The sequence below is a fragment of the Pipistrellus kuhlii genome, unplaced genomic scaffold, assembly GCF_014108245.1.
Source record: "Pipistrellus kuhlii isolate mPipKuh1 unplaced genomic scaffold, mPipKuh1.p scaffold_m20_p_12, whole genome shotgun sequence".
In the NCBI taxonomy this organism is placed as follows: Eukaryota; Metazoa; Chordata; class Mammalia; order Chiroptera; family Vespertilionidae; genus Pipistrellus; species Pipistrellus kuhlii.
In genome coordinates, this window is record NW_023425427.1 from 46053355 (window position 1) to 46078649 (window position 25295).

Sequence of the window (25295 nt, forward strand, 5' to 3'; positions counted from 1 at the left end):
CAACAGGGAATGTGCCCGCAACCAATGCACATGCCCTTGATCGGAATCGAACCTGGGACCTTTCAGCCTGCAGACCGACACTCTACCACTGAACCAAACCTGTTTCGGCAGACAAAGATCTTATATGCACATATACATTACCTATGGACACAGACAATAGGGTGGTGAGGGCCTGGGATGGGGTGGGAATCAGGAGCTAAGGTGGGGGAGAGGGGGAAAGAGGGACATCTGTAATCTCAGCAATAAAAATTTTTTTTTAATTGAAAGATAAATTTTTTAAAAAGAAATAAAAGATGAGGTTATCCTAAAACACAAAATTCTGAATGAGATCTTTTTAAGACAAATATGTGGCTTATTAGGGGATGGCTAAAGGGGAAGAGGCAGGTGGTCAATTTGGTCAGGGCCTTACATAGCAATGGGTAAGAAAATGGGCATATTATGTCTCATAGTATTAAAGTCTGTTCCAGTATGTAAACATATGCTGGTATATTTATAGAAACTCTCAGAAAAGATACATAAGAAATCTAAAACAGTAATTGGTGTTGGTAAAGGGATCTGGAGGACTATTTGAAGTTTTTAACCTTTTAAATTTTTTTCTTGCTGAAATAAATATAATAATGCTGCAAATTCAAGCATAAATTTTCTGTAATGCCTTGAAATAGCATTGATGCAAGATTTGAGAGAGTCATTTGTATTTTAATATGGGTTAGTTTAGTCAGATTGCTTTCCATCAGTAGACTAAAATAAATGTTCATTTACACATTCAGATACTTGACAGTGTTATACATTAAATTTATTTAATAAAAATGTTTAAATGTTATTGAGAGCCTAACATGTGCCATTGCCCTAGTGATTGGGGATACAACAAAATCAGTCATCAAACAATTAAAATACAATTTGCAACTGGCCAAAAAGGGAGTTTGGAAGTGAGGAAGCAAGAAGTAATCATGAAGCCTGGGACATGAGGGGCAGGCAGGGCTGGGGTCTCAGTGGGGGTCCTTAACCAGCCACAGGACACTGAACTCTTGAGGGATGGGGGAGCAGAGAGCCAGCAAGCGGGAGATGCAAGGATCAAAGCAAGGAGCTGGGAGAAATGCTCCTGGATCCCACATCTGACCTCTCAGAGCCCACTTCACTGACCTTTCAGCCCGTCAAGGCCATCACTCCCACCCTCCTTAGCCTCTGCAGTGTCCCTGGGTGAAGGAGAAGAGAGATCAGAAGGGAGAGGAAGGGTGCCCCAGCCCCTTTTTCAAGGACCGGCCAGTTCTCTGGGTGCATTTTTCAGCATGCACACAACTTAGCCACTTGGGTAGACAAATGCTGATCACAGCACCCAAAATACAGTATATCCATCTAGATTGAAAGCAATTCATCCAGCTAACTGATGGATCAATTCAGTCAAAATGGCCAAACTCATTCATACATGCAGCAAACCGTTATATTTTTTTTAAATCCATATTTTTCTTTCAAATAAACAAGGATGCTTCATTTTAATCGGTGCCACACAGCACTGGCAGACAGAAGCCAATCCATCTTTATTGCCTATAACTTTTCTTCTCTGTGTTCAGAGAATTGAAGACTGGTACTGGCAAGATTGCGCTAAAGCAATTTTCTGTATCTGTGGGGAAAATAAAGCAATCTTTACATGTGAAAAAAAAATCTGCCCAATAAAGAAAATAAATCCCAGAAGAGATGACAAGTAAAAAAGAGAGCTTCAAAATGAAGTCACCCCAAACTGTCACAGCAGAAACTCGCCAAGATGATGGTTTTAAGCGTGGGGAGCACCGCCACTTCTGAGATTACAGCGTCAGTGGAAACTAAAAACTCAACTAGGAATACCCAGAGATGCAGTGATGATGACATAAACAGCTCAAAAAGAGGTTACACAATGTGGCAAAGGGGGTGAGGGGGTGGAGATGCTTTTTTGGCTCTGTGCAAACTCCTGAGACCACAGGTGGAAGCTATGAAGTAATAGAAGCAATTTGGTATTTAAATCTGCGAAGGGAGGCGTACACAGAACGAAATGGAACAAACATCAGGGGAAACTGAGATCGCTTGTGGTGTGATTCCCCAAGTGGAAGGCCGCTGCCGACTAAAACAGCTGTGAGAAGCCCTCGCATTCTTACGCTCCTTCATGGCCAAAGCCAGTCAGGTTTTCCTTTACTCGCCTCAGAGAGAACAGTCACTTTCTCAAGAGGCAAAGTCCACTCAAACTATTGGTGTTTTGTTTTATTTTTACAAATAAACATTTTCACTTAAAAAAAAAAAAAAAACTTATGTTTCAACCTAGGAAGCTCATTTTCACTTTCCTCTTCCCAGGGGGTCTACAGCACTCCTGTAACTGAGACCTCCTCCAGGGCTGGAACCCGCATTTCCTACCTGCTTATGAATTACCTGCTTATGGATTAGTCTCCATCAAGCTCGATTTTTTTTTTCCTTTTTCTTTTTTTTTTTTCTTTTCCATCAAGCTCACTTCTGATGGGAAATAAAGATGATCCAGGGGTTACTCGTTGCTTCTTTATACCCTGGTCCCATAAACAAACTCCCTCTGGCCAGGTTCCATGCTTACAGAAACCCCCATCTTTTAGCACGTGGCCAACAAGGTGGGAGCAAAAGGTTTTGGAACATCCAAAACTTTGAGGTTGTCCTTACTTACTAGTCCTAGTCCATGCCCTTTTCTTTATTTCTCTCTAAATATTGTTTGGTTGGCTGATGCTCCAGAATAGAAGCAGCTGATACAGAACTGGGGTCTGGAAAGGCAGTTACAGGAAGGCACACTGGCTTTTAAAAAGACAGGATCAATGGGTCCCCTTTTCTGTTAGGGAGGGGCATAGTTTATAAAATAAATCAAGAAGGTATGTAACTTTTAGGAAGTTTTCTTTCAAAGACAATAACATAAGCAATGGACATGTGACACCCTTTCTTTCTCCATAAAATTATGTATAAAAAGGAACATTTTATCAGACCCCAGTCACTATGATTATCTACCAAACATTGAATAGTTAACCACATGCCAGGCTCAATGCTATATACATTATTTCATACAATCTTACAATAGCCTCGTTTTACATATTAAGAAACTAAAGCTGAGAAACGCTTACAAATGTGAGTCTGTCTAACCACAGCATGTCATCTAACCTAATCACCACACTGTGGTGTCCTGCGTTGCTATCTGTTTTATGCCTGTGTTTCAATTCTACAGATATTTTAAACTCCCTAAAAATAGGAATTAAGTATTCTGCTTATCCTAATAGTGCTATGAAACTAAGCCAAATTCAGATAATTAGAAAGGCATTTAAATATATGCTGACTAGGCTTCAGTACCAAATAACTTACGTGTTTGTTTGTTTTGTTTTTTCTGTGTGTTGTTTTTTATTTTTTATTTTTTTTGGGGGGGGGGGGATCTGGTTACCTCCCAATTTCTTTATTTTTTTTTATTTCTTTATATTTTAATTATTATTTTTACATAATTATTTTTATTATTTTAATTATTATGTTTTTACATGTGTCCTTATTCCCCCACTACCCCCCACTCATGCCCCACCCTCCTGTTGTCTGTGTCCATTGATTAGGCTCATATGCATGAATATAAGTCCATTGGTTGATCTCCAAATAACTTCTTAATTATCTGATTTCTCCAAGTCCTATAGAACTACCTAATGAGGCATTTGAACCCATTGCCATTCTTTCTGCTGGGAGAGGCAGGTATGGGCACAATCACAATAGCACCATGCAGTCCAGTCTCCCTCCCTCCCTTTGCATTTGGGAACCCAGATCCATGTGATGCTAAGAACAAAACATAACTGAAGAGGATACACCCTGGAGCACATGGAGGTTCCCCTTCAACTAGATCATGTACATGAACAAAAACTGGCAAAAATTTCCCTAATAAGCACTCGTGTTCCTTGTATTCTACCCACAGCTAAGTCTTAGATTATAAGATTCATGTCGGAGTCAGCATCTTTTATGATTGTAGGCAAATTAGTGGAAACTTGAGTCAAAAATAGGATACAGAGGCTTATATATATACTAGAGGCCCGGTGCATGAAAATTCATGCACTGGAGGGGGGGGTGGTGCTCAGCCTGGCCTGCCCCCTCTCACAGTCCAGGAGCCCTCAGGGGCAGAAGGACACCCGGCCATCAGGGGAAGACAACACCCCCAATCACACCTCTGCTGCTGCCACTGCCAGCAGCACAAGCCTCAGCTGGTCCTAGTTACCTGAGCCTCAGGTGGCCCTGGTTAGCTGGGCAGCCACCATCCAGGGCTTGCCTGTGCCTCGGGCCAGCCCTGGGCAGCTGGGGTGCTGAGGGGACTGGGTGCTGCCATCCTGTGGCTGTGGGTGCTTCCATCTTTGAGGGTGGGCAGTCAATTAGCATATTCCCTCTTTATTGGCTTGGGTGCTACCATCTTTGCAACAGTGTGAGGGTCAAGTAGCATATTTCCTCTTTATTAGATGGGATATATTTAATTCAGTATTAGCTTTACCTAATGCAGTGGTTGCAAACTCATTAGTCAACAAGAGCAGCAAACTACGGCTCACGAGCCACATGTGGCTCGAGAACCAGTTTGCCAACCACTGACCTAATGCAACATGAATGGTTATTCAACCCAAACTGATACAGGAAGAAGAAAAGAAAAAAAACTTACAAAAATTTTTAACAACCAAAGCCAGTTTTTTCAAAAACCTAAGACCCAACTACACCATTTATTCTTTTTCTCTTCTTTTTTTCCCTATATCCCCACATTCTTATTAAACCATTTCAAATCTTATTAACATCAAGGATGGATTCAAAATGAAAAATGAAAGAGAAAAAAAATGAGTCAATGAGTTGCTTTGTTTTAAGCAGAGACAAAAACCAATACAGAGAGATTTGCAACCTTTGTTTTCACATATTATGTACTTGTCACCATACAGGGGATAAGAGCTACTTTCGTTTTCTTAAACACTGAGATCTCTTCAGATGTTGGATGTGCTAAGGGTCCTCATCTCTAACTAACCCTGCCAAATCCTTAGGCCTCAGGGATTAAAATCATCTGTGATAGGAAAGATGTAAAGAGGACCTAAAGTGGAAAATGCTGCATGTTCTTATAGTCTAATTGGTGGCATTAGCTATTGACCTGTAATGTGGTATGGACCATGGGGGTGAGGGGATGCACAGACGGAGTCTGAGAGGCAAATAGGGCAAGACACCCCCCCCCACAGCAAAGTTCCCACAGGAGGCCTGACAGAGGTGCTGCACCACCCATCCCTTACCACAAGTGGGTGCCCTCAGAGCTCCAAAAATGCAAACCATAGAGTGCCCCCTGCACAAAACTCAGACGAGCAAACAGAAGGCTATATGTTGGCTTCTACTGTTAACTTTTCTTAAAGTACACCCTGGCCAGCAAAAATGTAGGCTCCCTCATAGGTCTCATTCTTTTTTTTTTTTTTTTAATATATTTTATTGATTTTTTATAGAGAGGAAGGGAGAGGGATAGAGAGCTAGAAACATCGATGAGAGAGAAACATCGACCAGCTGCCTCCTGCACACCCCCCACCAAGGATATGCCCACAACCAAGGTACATGCCCTTGACCAGAATCGAACCCAGGACCTTCCAGTACACAGGCCGACGCTCTTTCCACTGAGCCAAACAGGTTCTGGCAGGTCTCATTCTTTTTTTTTTTTTTTTTTACATTTTTTTAAATAAATCTTTATTGTTCATATTATTACAAATGTTCCTCATTTCCCCCCCCTCCATTGCTCCCCTCCACCAGGTTCCCACCCCACCCTCTGCCCTTTCCCCACCCCCCACTGTCCTCATCCATAGGTGCACAGTTTATGTTCAGTCTCTTCCCACACCCCCCTCTCCCCTTTTCCCCAAGAATTGTCATTTCATTCCCCTTCCATACCTCTGATTCTATTATATTCAACAGTTAATATTGTTCATCAGATTTTTTTAATTCCCTTGGTTTTTAGATTCACTTGTTGATAGTTAGGTATTTGTTGTTCAAAGTTTTTATCTTTATTTACTTTCTCTTCTGAAAGAACCCCCTTCAGCAATTCATATAATTCTGGTTTGGTGGTGATGAACTCCTTTAGCTTTTTTTTATTAGTGAAGCTCTTTATCTGACCTTCGATTCTGAGTGATAGCTTTGCTGGGTAGATTATTTTTGGCTGTAGGTTCTTGCTATTCATCACCTTGGATATTTCTTGCCATTCCCTTCTGGCCTGCATGGTTTCTGTTGAGAAGTCACCTGACAATCATATAGGTGCTCCTTTATAGGTAACTACCTGCTTTTCTCTTGCTGCTTTTAATATTCTCTCTTTGTCTTTTGCTCTTGGAATTTTAATTATGATGTGTCTTGGTGTGGTCCTCTTTGGATTCCTTTTGTTTGGGGTTCTGTGTGCTTCCTGGACTTGTAAGTCTATTTCTTTCACCTAGTGGGGGAAGTTTTCTGTCACTATTTCTTTCAGTATGTTTTCGATATCTTGCTCTCTCTCTTCTTCTGGGACCCCCATAATTCTGATGTTGGTTCGCTTGAAGTTGTCCCAGAGGTTTCTTACATTATCTTCAACTTTCTGGATTCTCTTGTCTTCTTGCTTCTGCGGAGGAGTGTCTTCTGGCTCTTTATGTTTCAAATCTTTGACTTAATTCTTGCGATCTTCCATTTCGTTTTTAGGACTCTGTATAATATTTTTTATTTCAGACAATGTATTCTTTATTTCTTGTTGATCTCTTATTATTTCTTGTTGATCCCTTATTAGTTCTTGTTGATCCCTTTTCATCTTCTCATAGGTCTTATCGACCTTTTCAAGGAAATTCTTGAAAAACCTTATAAGCGTGGTTTTGAACTCTATATCCAGTCTCTTCTTTTCCTCCATTTCTTTTGTTTGTGATCTATTTCCTTGTCTTGGCATTTTCACAGCTTCCCTGAGTTGGTAGGGTGGCTTTGTGTGCTAAGGTGTCCTATATGGTTCAGTGAGTCAGCCTCCCAGTTACCTGAGGTGGACAGTCTTGGTGTAGCCCTTTGTGGGATGTGTGTGCAGTCTTGTTAAGCCTTGCTTGTTGTTGGTATCACTGGGAAGCATTGATCTCCAAGCCAATTGGCTATGAGGATCAGAAGTGTCTCAGCTAGGAGGGTTTCTGTATTCCGCTTGAATGGGCGGAGTCTCGGGGTGGCACAGACAAGCTTTGTTGAATCCCGCACAATTGGTTGCAGGCACGCGCACCTCTTTGGTATAGGCGCAGACAAGCTTTAGATCACATGTGTCAAACACAAGGCCCGTGGGCCAAATCTGTCCCGCCAGGCCTTGCAATGTGGCCCGCACCGCGCTGTCATCACTGCACTCCGCTGCGTTTCCATCACAATGACAGTTTATGACTGTTCAGTAAACCATTCGGCCCGCGATTTAGGCTGGATTTTAGATTTTGGCCCCTTCTCTGATTGAGTTCGACACCCCTACTTTAGATTCCTGTCTGCCCCTCCCTAGGAGAGTCCTATCGGCAGTGAACGAGAAAGCTAGCCACTGGAAGGGCCTCTGTGCTCTGCTTGGATGAGGTGTAGTCTCGGGTGGTGCAGACAAGCTTTATTCAGCCCCTCCTTACGAGGGTCTGGTTTCTGAGTCCTACAGTAATGGCCGCTGGCTTCACACACCTCCGAGAGATCCCTGCCCACTGCCTGACAGTCTGGCCTCTCCCTGTCTGGGGCCGTCTATCAGCGCAATAGGGTGGTTGTTTTCCTCCCGAACCAGAAAGCCAGCCGCACATTAACTGTCTCAGCGCAGGGAGTAAGCCGGTAGCGAACTCAGCCTGCCCTCTCCGCACTCCACAAGCAAGCTGGCAGCGAACTCTGTGCGCTTTTTCACACGCACAGTTTTCCGTACCTTCACAGTTCCTGAGGTTCAGCGGGCCTTCTTTGTCCTTCCCAGAGATGGTAGAGCCTCCCCTCAGCCAGCCGTGCGGCGCTTCAGGGTGATGTTTCTCCTGTTTTTCATTTCTAAATTCAAACTTGTTGTGGTAAGCTGCATTCGGGTGTCTGCCCTATGCCACCATCTTGGTTCTTCAGGTCTCATTCTTAATAAACAGGCGTTTCTGGCTAATATATCAATGCCCACTGGTCTAGTTAGGGTTAAGCATGCCCAGAATGACTGCTCTGCTCTCAGGGTGCTGACAAGAAGCACCACCAGGGAATGGTAAGCTGTGAGGCTGACTCTGCCCATCAGGCAATCCTGGAGGGAAATGCTGCCCCATCAGGACCCCAGCAAACTTCTACAGCCTCCCCCCAGGCTGAAGGTAGCCGAGACGCTCTGTAGGCCCCTGCATTAGATTCCCTCCAACTGGCTTTCAGTCAGGTGAATTGAATCAGGATCATGGAGGGAAAACAGCAAGCGAAAGGAATTTGTTTAAGTGTGAATAACAACAGCACACACCGTGCTAGACACCCGTTCAGTACACAAACGGGCTGACGCCGAAGTAACTTTTCACTTCAGTACCAAAGTCAAGCTGGCAGCCTTTGTAATTCCAGTCCCTTAGGCGTTTTGAGAGATTCTAATGCCCTCTGGTGGGAAATAGAAAGGTAAAGTTTCCCCGTATTTCCCCTGACTTCACTCAAGGACACTCGGGATACAACAGGCCCCGTCTCGGGGCAGGAGCTGACTGCTCCCATTTGGGAGCGTGGGCACAGTGCTATCACATCTTTTGATTTGTCAGCTGGAAGCCCACGCTATATTATAAAATCAGGTTTTGCCTAATGTTAGCAACCAATTCCGTTCTTTGGACAAACTACTGGACAAGGCACCCAGTTTGTGAACTGGAAATTGCATATTCATCTGTAGAACAGGCTGGTGAGTCTGGAATACGGGAATAGTATAGCTAGCACACAGAGAGTACTTAGCATAAAGGGTGTCAGCACCGTTTGGGGAACCTGGACTGCAGGGTGTGTGGTAGGGAATAGCTGGAAAGGTAGGGTGGGATCTTGTCTGATCACTAGACAACTATGAAAGGCTTTGAATCAAAGACACAGGGTCTGGGTTTTATTTTTTTTTAAATGCTGTTGGAAAGGGCATTGTGACTGGTTCCAGCTAGTGCAGGAGTGAAAGCAGAACCAAGGAGCTCAAGTAGGAAACTACAAGATACTGTGTTACTGGATGGAATCTTCTCGCTTAGATTTAAGACTTTGAGAGGCATAGGAGGAGGCTGCTCAGAAAGGCCTCAGTTTTGTCACAAGTGTACCGGATGCCACCTCCACCCATGCAGTTGGAATGGAGGCTCCCAGCATGGAGGCTCCTCAGGGGAAGTAAAGCCACTGATGCTGAGAGAGAGATGTTCTCTGCTCCTGGGGAATTAGGGAGTCAGTGATCAAGACCACAAAGCAGACCAGTGGGAACTGGGAAGAATTAGAAATTTCCCCTGCAGGTTTTCACTAATGCTTGGGATGGGTATGTAGAGGAATGAGAGGTGCTTTTTCTGAGAAGAATTGAGAGACAAGTCAGAGCCCCAAACAGAAGCTACTTCTCAATGACGGGATGGAAGGCAACGAGTGCCGGCATCACATGTCTAGGCTGGTTCCAAACAGCCCGCTACCTTTTGTTTTTGAGATCAGTACTCAATGAAGCAGCTACATACATGTCTCTTAAAGTGGGGTCCATATCCCTCCTGTGTCAGAATCACCAGGGCCACTTGTTAAAACGTGCAGATTCCTGAACCTCAGAGCCAGAGAGTCAAACTATGTGAAGGCATGACCCAGGAATTTGCATCTTTCAAATCGCTTTCCAGTTCATTCTTAAGTTTGAGAACAGTGGAATTTCAGATCTTCACTTGCAGGGGAAGGGCACAGTGGGTGAGGGGCGTTTTACTCTCATAGAAAACAGTATGAAACTCACTCCTGTGACAAAGCCATTGTTGCAAGGCTATCAAATCCTAATCCATGGTTTGAGGAAGTCTCTAGCCCAGTGATTCTCAACCGGAGCTATTCTCTCTCTCTCTCTCTCTCTCTCTCTCTCTCTCTCTCTCTCTCTCTCTCTCTCTCTCTCTCTCTCACACACACACACACACACACACACACACAATGCCCAGAGATCATCTGGGAGTACCTGAAAACCTTTTTTTAAAATATATTTTATTAATATTTTACAGAGAGGAAGGAAGAGGGATAGAGTTAGAAACATCGATGAGAGAGAAACATCGATCAACCACCTCCTGCACACCCACCACCAGGGATGTGCCCGCAACCAAGGCACATGCCCTTGACTGGAATCAAACCTGGGACCCTTCAGTCCGCAGGTCGATGCTCTATCCACTGAGCCAAAACGGTTCCTGCTGGAAACCTTTTTTACTGTCACAACTGGGTGGTGCCACCAGCATCTACTGGTCAGAGGCCAGGAAGGCTGCTAAACATCCTACAATGTGCAGGACAGGCTTCCACAACAAAACTAGCAGAACGTGCCTCCGCTGGAAAAACCATGCTGCAACCCGAGCTCAGCCTTTTAGCTTCATAAATTAACGCAGAAATTCAAACATAAATTTTTAGCCATTTCTTTTAGATGCCTAACATGTGAAGTCCTTCCCTGGAGTAATTCCCAACCATATTCCTTTCGTGAGAGGAACTCCCTCCCACTACAGAAACCAAAAAGACACCCAGTTCCATTGGGAGGATTGACCAAGGCCTGGCCAATCAGAAGCCCCATCTGAAAATGTTAATGTCAAATAAGTGATGTAAAGCAATGAAAGTGGTGACAGGGAAGCATTCATTCCAAAGGTGGGAACAGCAGCAGGCCCAGGGCTGTGTCCAGGGGCCCAGGGTTACATCAGCAGCATCCTCCCCAGAGGGCCTCCTGAGAGGGTTTTGAGCCCTGACTCCGGCTTCCTGACCTGCCCTTACATTCCCATCTTCCAACCTTGTCTCTCCAGCCCTCCCCAAAAATTCTGTGAGCTGTCCTATACCTCTTCATTTATTGAAACCCACTTAAGCCAGGCAATGTCCATTTCCAGGCAATGTTATTTCAACCAAGAATTCTGAATAGCATAACCATTCTAGAAACTTTCCTTCATACCAACATTATCATCATTTCAAAATATCCACACCTAGCCAAAACCGGTTTGGCTCAGTGGTAGAGCATCGGTCTGCGGACTGAAGGGTCCCAGGTTCGATTCCGGTCAGGGGCATGTACGTTGGTTGTGGGCACATCCCCGGTAGGGGGTGTGCAAGAGGCAGCTGGTCAATATTTCTCTCTCATCGACATTTCTAGCTCTCTATCTCTCTCCTTTCCCCTCTGTAAAAAATCAATAAAATATATTAAAAACAAAATATCCACACCTAGTTCCTAAACCTTCTTATACAGGAATAGAAGCTTGAGAAGCTAAGGACAGCAAAACAGAAACCCCAAATCCCACAGGATGATGACTCGGAGCAGGCGCACCGTGTAATGTTGGGACAGGGACATGGAACTATTTCACCATGTTTCTCTTTCTAGTTGAATTGTGCTATCTGAAGTTTTTTAAGATTCTTCTAATTCCTTCTGGGGAAGAAAGAACCTTAGTAAAATCCATTTTTAGCCAAAACCGGTTTGGCTCAATGGATAGAGCATTGGCCTGTGGACTGAAAGGTCCTGGGTTCAATTCTGGTCAAGGGCATGTACCTTGGTTGCAGGTACATCCCCAGTGTGGGTGTGCCGGAGGCAGCTGGTCAATTTTTCTCTCTTATTGATGTTTCTGGCTCTCTATCCTTCTCCCTTCCTCTCTGTAAGAAATCAATGAAAAAATTTTTAATCCATTTTTAGATAGAGTAATGGAAGAGAAATGAGAATGCTTAAGTAATGGAAGTCTCAGGATTTTAGGAGCTGCCGTGGTTGGCAGCAAGGAGCAAGGGGGGCTTCCAAGCCCAGGGCCCCGTTTAGAAAAGGCTCCCAGGTGGTGCGAAGTGGGATGGATAAGGGAAGGAAGAAACATTCCAGCTTTGCAAAATGAGTGTTTCAAAAGCCTGTACACTGGTTGTTAAAAGCTTGAAATAAAAGCACTGCCTCAGTGGTGGCTAGAGTCCCAGGCTAGCCCACAAAAGCCTCCTATGTGAACTACTACATGTAGACATGATCAGGAAAGGTCATGGAAGCAACAGATGCTTTGTTTATACACTACCCAAAGGGTACCAAAGGACTCTCAGCCGAGCAGGGACACCAAGTGAAAAGCAGGTTCAGCCAAAACCGGCTCAATGGATAGAGTGTCGGCTTGGGGATTTGAGGGGTCCCAGGTTCGATTCCGGTCAAGGGCATGTACCTTGGTTGAGGGCAAATCCCCAGTAGGGGGTGTGCAAGAGGCAGCTGATCGATGACTCTCTCTCATCGATGTTTCTAACTCTCTGTCTCCCTTCCTCTCTGTACAAAATCAATAAAATATATATATTTTTTTAAAAAGAAAGAAAAGAAAAGCAGGTTCAGTGGGAACAGTGGAGACAGAAAGGAGGCTGAAGTCTACACATGTGCTTTGTGTGTTAAATACAAATGCCTTAAGACCCCTCTTAATTTCCTTGGTTTTTCAGGCACATATGGATCTTCGCTTATCTCCATATCACGTGTACCCATAGTTCTTTGCTCTGTAGTAGTCTTTCAAGTTCAATCATCATAGGAAAATAAATGCTCTTCCCCTTTTCCAGAAATCTGGGTTTTCAGTGTTGAAAGGGACCCTAGAGATCATTTTGTCAAACCTGCTGTCCAAGGCAGGAATCCTTTCCACAGCGTCCTGGCAGGCACACAGCCTACGGTTCTAACTGCTGCAACATTCTTCTTTATTTGTATGGACTCAAAATCCATTTTTAGGAAGGTGACCCTCGGCGGTCTTAATTCTACCCTCTAAGTAACCCGGAACAAGTGCAGGCCCTCCTCTGCAGAGTCCAGCCTTTCAAATGCCGGTGGACTATCTAACCCCTGATCCTATCAAGTTCAAGTTTTCTCAGCTCCAGAATACATTCCCCTTAACCTGGCCCTCCTGGTCACTGGCTGGTATCCCTGAAAAATGACGTTTCCAAATGGGAAAGCATCCTTCAGTTGTGGTCTAACCAAACCAGAACCCAATGAAGTAATTACATCTCTGACCTGGCCACCCTCCTTCCATCCAGCCTGAAGCAAAGCTAATGATTCTTAGCAGTCACGTCATAGCATCAGATCATATTAAACTGTGGTTAAATAAAGCCCAAAGACCTTTTCACAAACTATGGCCAAGACAAACTTCTCCCATTATGAATATGTATAATTGATTTTTCATCCCAAATGTAGAACTTCATGTTTACTCCTACGTTTCTGCTTGGTTTTGGGCCCGGCATTCCAGCCTGTCAAGATAATTTTGAATCTTGATACTATCATCTATCATTCTTGCTCTATTCTTCCCGTCTTGTGTTTTCAGTACATTTAATAAGGGTGACTTCTACTTCTTTATCCAAGTTTTGATAAAAATCTTGAACAAGACAAAGCTAATGATGAAGTCCTGAAGCCCCGTGCTCGTGATATTTTTCCAAGCAGACAAAAAGCCATCAAATGACCCTTTATGAGCCTACTTGTTCAATGAGCTGGGTACTACCTGGTTATACTATCATCTAATCCATCTTTCACCAACTTTATCTACAAGGATGTTTTAGCAAGAGTCCTGAAGAGGCCAATCATTTCCTCTTCTGATCATTTTTCCCTGCCTGTAGCCCTATTACACAAAGCAGCCCCCTCCCCCAAAGGCCCAGTTTGTGTAACCCCGCAGCCCCCAAACTCGGTTGATTGGACCCTATGAAAGGACCCTACAAGCGTTAGCAACCACATCATAGGCTGTCCCAACAAGACCCCTCCTCCTTGAGATGTGGAAATGGTGACTTAACTCTAATTAATCTCCTTCGTTACCTGAAACGAGAAGTGGTGTAAAGCTAGGGCTGGGCAGCCATACATGGCCAATGTGCAGAGGAAGTCAGGGTGCTGAGAGGAAACTGGATCAGACACGCCCCCAAGAATCCAGGGGGCCCAAAAAGGACATTCATTCATTCCATGTGGCCATTCAATAATTTTTAGGAAATTCAGAAAAACACCTGTCCATCTTCAGCTCTGGGACACTTGTCCACTTCTCCCTCACTTCTGAGGCCATCAGCAGAGGCACCAGAAGAACTCTGCAGACACTATCATAACCCTAAGATGGAAACTTTAGGGGCCTAGGAAAACACCATTATAGAGTTCAGGGGCTACCTCATCATCTGATGATCATTAATTTTTTTATTGTTGTAAGAATAAAACATGAGAGCTACACTCTTAAAAGTTTCAATGAACAATATAGTATTATTGACTCTAGGTGCAACACTGTACTACAGATCTCTAGAGCTTATTTATCTTATACAACTGGAACTTGATACTTATTATGGGTAACCCCCCATTCCCCCTGCCTTCAGCCTCCAACAGACCGCCATTCCACTCTCTGATTCTATGGATTGGACTATTTTAAGTAACTCAGGTGAATAGAATCATGCAGTATTTGTTTCTGTGACTGGCTTATTTTACTTAAGGTTCATCCATGTTGTCATATGTTGCAGAATTTCCTTCTTTTAAGACAATATTCCATTGTATGCATATACCACATTTTCTTTACCTATTCATCCATTAATAGACATTCTGGCTGTTTCCACATGCTGGCTATTGTGAACAATGCTACAATAAACATGAGAATGCTAATATGTCTTCAAGATTCTGACATCAATTCTTCTTATAAATACTAAGAACTGGGGTTATTGGAACATATGGTAGTTCTATTTTTAATTTTTTGAGAAAACACCATACTGTTTTCATAGTGGCTGCACCATTTTGCATTTCCACTAAAAGCAAGGGCGTGGGGGGAGGGGAGGTGCAAATCAGTGATTCTCTCTCATCATTGATGTTTCTATCTCTTCTCCTCTCCCTTCCTCTATGAAATTAATATATTATATATGTGTACATATATATATGTTAAAGTGTAAAAAGGCAACTTCAGAATGGGGGAAAAAATATTTCCAAATTATATATCTGATAAGGGGTTATTCTCCAAAATATGTAAGGAACTCATATAGCTCTGTAGCAAAAAGGAATGACCTGATTTTAGCCTGGCCGGTGTAGATCATTGGTTGAATGTTGACCCATGAATCCGGAAGTCAGAGTTCAATTCCCGGTCAGGGCACATGCCCAGGTTGCAGGCTCAATCCCCAATAGGGGTGTGCAGGAGGTAGCCCATCATTGATTCTCTCCCATAATTAATGTTTCTATCTCCCTCTCCCATCCTCTCTGAAATTAATAAAAAAAAATATTTTTTAAAAGAAAGAACCTGATTTTTTTAATGGGCCAACGACTTGAGCAGACACAGGTATGTGAAAAAATATTCAATGTCACTAATCATCAGGGAAACAGAAAACACCACCATAATGAAATACCATTTCATACCTGTCAGGATGGCTATTGTCAAAAAACAAAACAAAAAAGAGATGGGTGATTACTGCTTTTTTTAAGTTCAGAGATGTTAAAGTACCTGCACAAGTTCACAAAGCTTACAGTTAATCAAAACCAACACTCAACTCAAACACACTAACTCACTGCCCATGCTCTTTCCCTGGGTTTACCCATTTGAAGCAGGACAGAAGAACAAGGTATTCATCTAATTCTTTGCTTTTCATTTTGAGCTCACGTTCACAGATATTATGCACACTTTTATTTGGAGAACAGAGTTGAAATACATCACACTTGAAAGAGAAAATGAACAAGTAAGGAGAAAAGGTTTGACTTTTCAAAATCATCATCACATAACGGATAGTTTTCCTAAAAGTAACTAACTGACCAGCACGGACAGAAATTAACTTACCCCTGACATTATAAACTCAGTTTGTTAACATTAGAAATGAGGGACTCTTGTATATTCTCAATGTCCAAAATAGATGGATATGTTTGGCTAAGGGGTTAACTTGACCGCTATTTAGAAACTGCCCTTTCCTTTTAGAGAAGCAATCCTAGGACTTCACAGGAACCTTGAATGAGCCGGCGAAGACAATTGAACAGATGGGAGAGGATGCTGGAGTGTGCTAGGCAGTAAGGATGCCTTTAATCCCAGGTCATTGTTTAATACTTGGAAAGCTCTACACTGAACAGAAACATAGCCTTCATGTTTGTTTGTGTCCATCTGACCTTGAGAAGTATAATCATTGCTGGACTCAAGTGCAGAGGCTCTGGGAGGGCCAAGGGACCCCTCGCTGTGTGAAGAGCAGATTAAGTCTTTAGGAGTCATCCTCAGCCCCATTTAACTAAGTCCCCAAGCACTGATGGGTGTCACCCTTTTTAATTATCTGCAGAGCATTCATGATTATCTGCCAGCTGGTAAACTAAATTAGGACTCTCCCCAGCACTGCAAGCTCCTCATGACAGCAGAGACCTTGTTCAGCCCTTTTAGGGCCTCACTACCTAGAACAGACTGGCATCTTTGTATTTTACTTGTTCAAAAACACGCATCAGCCTTACCATGGACTGTTCTATTGGTTAATACTGACTCAGTCCTCACAACAACCCTGTGGACTGGGCTCTATTATCTCCATTTTACAGATAAGAACACCGAGGCACACAGTAGACTCTGATGTAAAAAGGTTCAACGTGATACAGCTGGAGAATAGATCGGCTGGGATTTGAACCCTAGTGATCTGGCTCCAGATCTGTGCTGACTTCTATAGTCAGCTCCCTCTAGTGATAAATCATCAGTAAATTATTTATTGAATAAAAGAAAGAAAGATCAGTGATTCTCTCTCATCATTGGTGTTTTCTCTCTCTTTCCCTCTCTGATTATTTACTGAATAAAGAAAGAAAGAAAGATCAGTGATTCTCTCTCACCATTGGTGTTTTCTCTCTCTTTTCCTCTCTGAAAAGTATATTTAGCCCTAGCTAGTTTGGCTCAGTGGATAGAGCATTGGCCTGCAGACTGAAGGGTCCCAGGTTTGATTCCAGTCAAGGACACATGCCTGGATTGTGGGCTTGATCCCCAGTAGAGGGCGTGCAGGAGGCAGCTGATCAATGATTCTCATCACTGATGTTTCTATCTCTCTCTCTCACTCTTTCTTCCTCTCTGAAATCAACAACAACAACAAAAAAATAAGTATTTTTTTTAAAGAAAAATGTAAGAATGGAATAAAGCCAAGACCGGTTTGGCTCAGTGGATAGAGCATCCGTCTGCAGACTGAAAGGTCCCAGGTTCTATTCTGGTCAAGGGCATGTACCTTAGTTGCAGGCACATCCCCAGTAGGGGGTGTGCAAGAGGCAGCTGATCAATGACTCTCTCTCATCGATGTTTCTAACTCTCTCTCTGCCTTCCTCTCTGTACAAAATCAATAAAATATATTTTTTTTAAAAGAATGGAATAAAAATTAGATACTTTTAAGGAAATATTAACAAACTACAAATTCATTCAGAAGTTATAATTGACTAACAGACTTAAGTTAGCCTAATTCGAATCATGTATATTTATTTTAACAGGGGGGGGGAAAGAGAGAGAGAGAGAGAAATGCTACTTCTTTTGGGAAGAAGTCTGTTTTATCTTATTTGCCTGATCAAATTCAGAGTTCACGTCCGGGGACGTTTAAGGGTCCCCATGCAATTTACCTCCATGGAGCTTCTGGCATGGCTCAAGCGCTCATGTGGATGAGCTGTCTCCATGTCTCTAAGAGGACCAGCAACTGGTATGGGCCCTGCAGCAGGTATGGGCAACCCTACCCCCAGCATAAGCTTTCCCTTCGGAGGTCACCGTAAATGGCAGATCTCTGCTCCTCTCCCACCTAATCCTCACGCCTACCCAAAGGATTATCTGTTTCACAGAAAGACTCAATGACCTGCACAAGTGCACACAGCTAAAATGTGGCCGAGCTAGGCTCTGGGACTGGGCAGTCTGACTCTGGCACTCACTTTCCTGATCACCCCAAGCATGTCATGCCCCTCCCACAGCGCTTCCTCGTCCCCACTCCCACGGGGATCTCTCCCACCTCTGAAATCCAACCTCATTTATTTTATTGGTCTCATTCCTTTGAAGCTTAGTACCTTTCCTCCACATCACAGTGTTTCCCAAACTGTGGTACGTGTACCCCCAGGGGTACGGGAAGAGTTTGGTGGGGGTACGCGTTGCACCAGAGTTTGATGGGGATATGCACTGCACCGTGTTTAGCTGCGCCTAATTCTACGTTCTCATGAGTATGAGGGGTACTCAGCATTACAAAAATTATAGAAGGTGTGCACATATGTCAAAAGTTTGGGAAACACTGATCCACGACAATGTCCCCTATCCAAGTAAACTATAAATCACCTGAAGGCCCATCAAAAATATTTTAGTCCCAGTGGAGGGAATGATGTTGAACCTTCCCAAGCAAGATGCAACAGAGCAGGGGTGTTCCAAACTGGTGAATTTGCAGACTATAAGACTGAATACAGGCAATCTTTGGTTACTTTGGACTCGACTTACATGGTTTCATAGTTACATCGCCATCTCCCATCTATTTATTTAAAAAAATAAAAAAAAAAAGTTCCATCATTTTGACATATGTACATATGTGCTTTATGTTTTTTATTATTTATTGACCACAAGTAAAGGTCAGGAATTGTTATCTTTCTTTTACATTTTTTGTTACTGTGTCACTGTATTACTGCTGTGTATGTGTTCCATGTGAGTGACGCAGGTGCTTATGTAGGTGGGTCCTGACGGATCTCCGACGTAATCCGAGGACCTACTGTAGATCACCTTAACTACAGTAATTTCAATTACTACTAAGTTGTCCTCTGTAATTTTATAATATCTGAAATTTAATTATACACACTAACATACTCATTTTATTAGATGAAAGGCATATATGAACAACTGAACATTGATTCTTATATCACAAAAATGCAATCATTTTTAAGGAGATGTAATGTAACAACACAACTTCTACAACTATATTCAATGTTAAAGTGAAAGGGATTCTTTCTTTCCCTTCGTTTCTCTCTCTGGAATCTGCTAAAGATAAAAAGTCACTAGCAAGCATCTATTTAAAAGCTGTGCTTTTTTTTTTTTTTCTTCTTTCTAAATCAGAATTTATGAAGTCAATTTTATTTAAATTAAAAACAAGAATTCTTCTTGAAACATGTAATATCAAACCAATGCCTCGATTTTTTTTCCCCCCCTTCCTCTTAATTTGTAACAGAGACTCTAAGAAAATAAAATCTAAGGTTAAGGAAATTTCCATCAATGTGAAGAAAATATTTTCCAAAATTAAAATAACAAGTTCCTCCTGGTTAACATAACTGATTTAAGTTGCAGATACATGGCTGCCCCTGAGATCACCTTCCTCCCCGAGCACCGCGAAGGGGCCAAATCCACATCCTTTTCAGCAATTTGCAAGCCCTCTATGGGACTACCTTTTTATGAAATGCTGTGCATACTACCAATGCTACATAAATATTTCATGATACATTAGCCAGTCCTGGAATTTCCTGCAAGATTACACAAAGTCTCTAAAACAGTGCACTGCTAGCCGTAAAATAATCAGATATAAAAGTAAGCTATATCAATCCCTTGATTAACTACTTTTTTTTTTTCCTTAAGAATTTTTTAAAAAAGGGGGGGGGGAGTGTTGCTACGTGTTAATCTCAGGGGAGATTTGCCACTTATATTACCTTATTAAAAGGCTTTTAGAGTCACACTTTTTTTTTTTTTTTACATCAGATACTATTGATTGATTGGAGGAGAACCTTCATATTGTAATCTGTAGTCAAAACTGGCCCCGTGAGACTAGAAACCAGACCACAGACTATAAATTGTAAGATCCAGTCCGGTGTCTGATACACAGGAGAAAAATGAAATTTAATTGATTGACCTAAATGGTGCCTAAATCTTAACAATATGTGTTCCTGCGTGTTAAAATGACTCTCAATGCTTTCATTTCCTTATCTGTAAAATAAAGGCACTGAAGGCCACTAAGATCCTTTCAGCTTTAAAAGCTGATTAGCATTTTCACTTATCTATGGCTCCCCCCAAAACCGCTCCTCATTTCCAAGTTAGTAATTTGGGACAAGAACAGCTCAGTAAACAGAAAACGTCCCCGGGGGAAAAATGGAGGCTAAGATTAAAGAATCAAATTTCCAAACTAAGCAATGCTTCCCCATGTTGAGGGACCCCCCAGTAAGATAATAATATGTGAGAAAGTGCTTTTAAATTTTTCAAGACACTACAGAAATGTACGGTGGTATAATACTGAAAACTGTGAAGGGCGGCATTTTTCAGTAATAGGAAATGCTGGTGGTATTCAGATATAATTGGAAATATTATTCTCTCACACAAAAGTAGAGTCACCCCAAACCACCAATATAGCTTTTGTGTCAAGATAATTAAGTGGTAGAGTTTGATTTTTTTTTAAAACTGCTCACTTTACCATATTTCTACAGCTCATGAATATGGTTGCTCGTTGGCATGGATTGTACTGAACAGAGATTATAACATTTTCGGTAAGTTTTCAATTGCCAGATTTTGATTGTCAAATGGAGTGTTGTTGTGGAGGGAGCCTTGAACTTGATACAGTAAAAAAATAAAATAAAAAAATAAAATAAAATAAAAACTGTCTGGTTTTTTTTATGCCAGCAAAGCTCATTAAAAAGTTTTATGAGTGGTTGGAATCTTTTGAAACATCTTCACTTTGTAATCTGTGATCTACTCCTCAAGATATATGACTTCCTGAGTTCTTCTGGGTCCTAAACACTGACTAATTGCTTGTTTTAGAAAAATTAATAAGGTAAATCTATAAAAGATTAAACTAAAGGAAAATCCAGAACTCCAAGGGTGGGTGGGTGTTTTTGTTTTGTGGGGGGTTTTTTTGAGGGGGGGCGAGGCGGGAGCAGGCAGGGTTGTGTGTTTTGTTTCCATTTAGGATGGTCGGGTTTGAGAGAATTTGTTGGGGAAAGGCTGCCATCTGGTGGCAAAAGTAAAAACTTGCTCCAGGAGCATTAAGGGTTCCCAGAGTGACAACTGCTCCTACTTTGAAGCCTTCCTATCTAATCCAAGCTTAATCCTGTGCATCCCCAGCGTCCCCACTAGCAACAAAGTCTTCAAAATTAAAGTTGAAAAGGCATTAAAGAACTCTTTGCTCAAACAAAGCTTTAGGGGAAAGAGGAAGTGGGTGACAAGAGGAAGAGATGTGGGCTTCCCTCCCTTCCTGGCAGCCCCAAAAGCCTCCATTAGTTTTCAGTTCATTTGCAGGAACTGAAGCCCAGAGATCAACAGACTCGCTCAGAAAGCGTCTCCCCTCTCCTACTGCGGGGCTCTCTCTTCTGACCAGCAGACTTCTTTCCCGTGCTTTCCCTCAGGCTGGAAAAGTCAAAAAGCATCGACGTCTGGAGCTTAGAAAATAAAATTCTTTTCATTCCATCCCAACCCACCTCGGAGCAGATTGCATTGGGGGGTGAGGACAACGAAGACTTCCGAATAATGAGACCCTCCACCAGGGTGACTTTCTGCATGATGGAAATGGTCCCTGTCGGTACTGTCCAGTAGAGTGACCACTACACACACTGAACACTTGAAATGTAACCAGTGTGACCAAGGAGTTAGCATTTCAATTTTTTATTTTCATTAATTTACATAAACTTACCACAGGAGACGAGTGGCTAACCTATGGGATGGGACAGGGCAGTTACAGGCCTTGCCTCCCTAATCCATTCTGATATTATCACCTTCACAAACAAAAACCTATTCGTTCAAAAAGATGTGTCTTGACTACTATATGGAGACCAATGGGTATTCTGCAGCACCCACACAAGAACAGAAAATACTATCTCTGCTTTCCAGGAGAATACAATCAAATGTGGGCAACAGAGCATGTAGACACAGAACTAGAGGCAAGAACACTGGGAGCAGGGACCTCTCTGATGAGGGGGTACAGAGCTGGGTTAATGGGAGATTTGTGACTGAAACGGGGCCTTAAAAGGGCATGCTGCAGAAGGAGGGGACACGGGCATTTTAGAGAAAGGGCAGCAAGGACGTGGAACAGAGGTGGGAGGTCATCAGGTTTGCCCAGAGGACCCCAGAGAGCACAGTCTGCCTTGAGGGGTAGTTGTATAATATGTCAAGGACTCACGGGAAAGTCAGAAAGTTAGAACCAGTTTCCAAACATAAAACTGAGAGACCCAGGAAGGGACCAATGGAAATGGAGGTGCGGGGAGGGGAGAGGGAGGAGAGGACCAACTGAAAGATTTCAAAGGAGCGGGGGACCGGACTTGGGAAAAGAGTAAATGTTGGTGATGAGAAAAGGTGAGCGATAACTGGGTGGAAGACTGTTGAACCAATGCAGAGGCAGATAGCTGGGGGGGAGCGGGCCAGGTGAATGAAGGCTGTTGAAGTTGAGGTTAATGAGATAGTCAGATGGATCCACAAGCACTTTAAGGAGTGAAATGAGAATGAGAAATAAAAATAGAGGCTGGTGGATGTGGGAGTCAAACCAAACTGTTTACTGAAACCTCAGAGCACAGGGGCAGACGCAGGAGGAGGAGGAAGGAAAGGAGAAGAGGCCTGAGGACAGACTGTGCCTCTGATGGCAAACAGTCCCTTCCCAGGGAGGAAAGGGGAGCAGAGCTGGGGAGGAACATCCAGAGGAGTATACCTTCCTACAGGGACGGAGGGAGTCGCCTCACTGCCTATGCCTGTGCCTCCTCAGCACGCATCTCTGCCTTCCTCACTAGATTGTCAACTGTGCAGAAATGGAGATGATGCCCTGTCCTTCAGTCTCAATGCCTACAACATAGCAAGGTACACCCAGTCTGAACACCTCCAGGAGGCAGGAGAAGATGCATGGGCCCCAGAGGAGGTTGAGCCTTGGAGGTTTTGCTTCCATGGCATGGAAAATCAGCCCTGGACTAAAACAAGGTGCTGGTCCCGCCTCACAAAACTGAAAAGCAAGACCCGTGCTTGTAACGTGAGCTAGTCCAGCAGTTCCCAGTCCTGGGAAGTGGTCAGAATCCGCTGAAGACTGATGCTTGGCCTCACCCTCACTCAGTGAGGATGATTTAACCACCTGGGCCACAGATAGAGTTTAAAAAGCTCCCCAGGTGACTCTCATGAGCAGCCAGGGTTGAGAACCATCCAGAAATTAGCGAGGTTTCTAGCCCAGTATTGAGTGCCCTTTCAGTCTCCTGATTGCTGGTGTGACTGTTTATATTCATTGTTTATATTCATGTAACACACTACAGTTAACAAGCAATTTTTGCAGTTTTCAAAATGCTTACATATATTAAACACAATCCATTAGCAGGAGCCCCACACACATCAACTCATTTAATGCTTAGAGAATCCTGGAGCAGTTCAGTTGCCTGCCCAAGACCCCGCAGTTAGTAACAGCCAGGGGAGCCGACCCCAGCGCCCATTCTCCCATCTGTTCCCAGACCAGCAGCTCCCGGATGTCCTGGAAAACAAGTGGGGTGGAAGGGGGGGCCTCTCAGACACTGAGGCACAGGTGGGGAGCCAGCTACAAAAAGTGACAAAAACCGAGGACTTGTCCCCGGGACCACCTGCCTTGGCCCAGCTTCACCCAGGCATGGCCCTCAAGGAGAGTGGACCAGGAGAGACACCCAGCCCGGCCAGGACAAGAAAATGCAAACATACTCTCTGTTCCTTACTCTTACTCCACGCCACACCCCCGTGGGAACAAATTTTACAAACACCTTACAACCTCCCTGACAAAGGAGCAATCCTTTCTGAGTAAGAAGCTCTGTTACAGTGAAGGTCACCTCTTCCCCATCCCATCCCCTTCCAAACGCCCAACAAAAGTAGCAAGACTCATCCCCCGCAGGCCAGGGGGTTCCTAGCCTTGTCCTTTACTTCCTGGGCTGCGGGCAGGGGCCGGGACCATTTGCAAGCTCAGCGCAGCTCTTGGGGAGAGAGAACAGTGGGAGCGGCCTGACTGCCCCCTTCACCAGACGAATGCAGGCTCACAGCGCCGCCGCCCAGAAAGGCTGACGAGTGGGTGAACCTACCACGACGCTGCCTGACGCAGTAGCACAGGGTCAGAGCTCAGCCTAGCTCCGCTGTCAGGAAAGCCAGGCTCCAGGCCCGGAAGCGGTCACCTTACCCGCAGGAGCACAGGTCGCAGATGCACTTCCTCTTCATCGGGGCCATGAGGAGGCCTGAACGTTAGCGCAGAGCATACCCCGCCGTCGCCGCCTCGGAGACCCCAACCGCCTCGACGACGGGGGTGCACAAGGTCTCAGGGGGCCTCGGCAAATGTTCTGGATATTTACGCCAAAGAGGACGCAAGTGGCCTTCGTGCAGAATCCGGCTGTCTGTTCCCTTTCCTGAGCTGGCCTTGCACGAGAGAAGCACGGAGCGTGGGCAGCGCCAGCCCCGCGAGCTCCGGTGCATGCACCTAGCCGCCGGCCTCTGCAGGCCCAACTGCGCCCGGAGCCGCCCCCGGCCCTGGAAGCCACAGCGCGGGGCCGCGGGGCTCTGTGACGTCACCGCGGCCAGGAGGCTCGCCTCCGGTGGCCATGGCGTCACAGGGGCCCTTTGTGACGTCAGAAGGCTCCCAGCGCCTCGGCTGGCAGGCCCAGCGCAAAGGCTCATTGGAACTTGGAGAAACCTGGAGAACAGGGAAAAGCTTTGGAAAGCTCGTGGGTGAGCAAGTCAGCAATGCTGTGGTCGCCTATGCCAAAGGGCTGTCACTTTGGGTGGCATTTTCTAAGGACCATAGAATCCTTTCTTAGAGAAAGGCATCCCTTGACTTCCGGAAGGCTGGCCTTAAATACTATTTCCAGGTCTTTCTTGCGGAAATCAATGCCCTTGGCTCCACCCATAGACCTCGCACTCTTGGGAACAGGGCATTTTAGGGCAGCTGGCCTTTGTCTTTTAGGTGGGTGCTCAATCGCTTCTGCAGGTGCTAACAATGATGGGACAGAGGGACGGTGGTTAAGTGTTAGTTAGTTAGTTAGTTGCGCATCAGAATCAGCTGGCTTGATAAAAATAAGATTGCCAGGGCTCACCCCTGAGCTTCTGATTGCGTAGTTCTGGAGTAAGAAGAGAACTTTGTATCTAACAAGCTAACAAGTGCTATTGATGCTGCTGCACCAAGAACCACACTTTAAGAAACACAGCTTTTTAAGATTCTTTTGCCCTCTCTAAGGAGCCTTCCCCGTATAGTATTGCAGCTTACCAGATCCTCCCAGAAGCCTCCAGCTTCCATATCTCTAGTCTGGGACCCTCGTTTACACTGCTCTGCTAGGTTGTGTGGAATTAAACATTATGACTTCCTGGTTAGTGAAAATGGGAGCTTAAAGTACTGATCAT

At 44.1% G+C, this 25295-nt stretch overlaps 1 protein-coding gene across 1 annotated transcript in view; it reads right to left on the minus strand.

Moving 5' to 3' along the window:
- The window catches only part of SAXO1 (stabilizer of axonemal microtubules 1), an 82685-nt gene extending 57918 nt beyond the window's left edge, over positions 1 to 24767 (minus strand). The window contains exon 1 of the mRNA XM_036434287.2: positions 24085 to 24767. Within this exon, the coding sequence (XP_036290180.2) occupies positions 24085 to 24131 (47 nt within the window). The 5' untranslated portion in view covers positions 24132 to 24767. The remainder of the gene's footprint in view (positions 1 to 24084) is intronic.
- Positions 24768 to 25295: the final 528 nt, after the last annotated feature.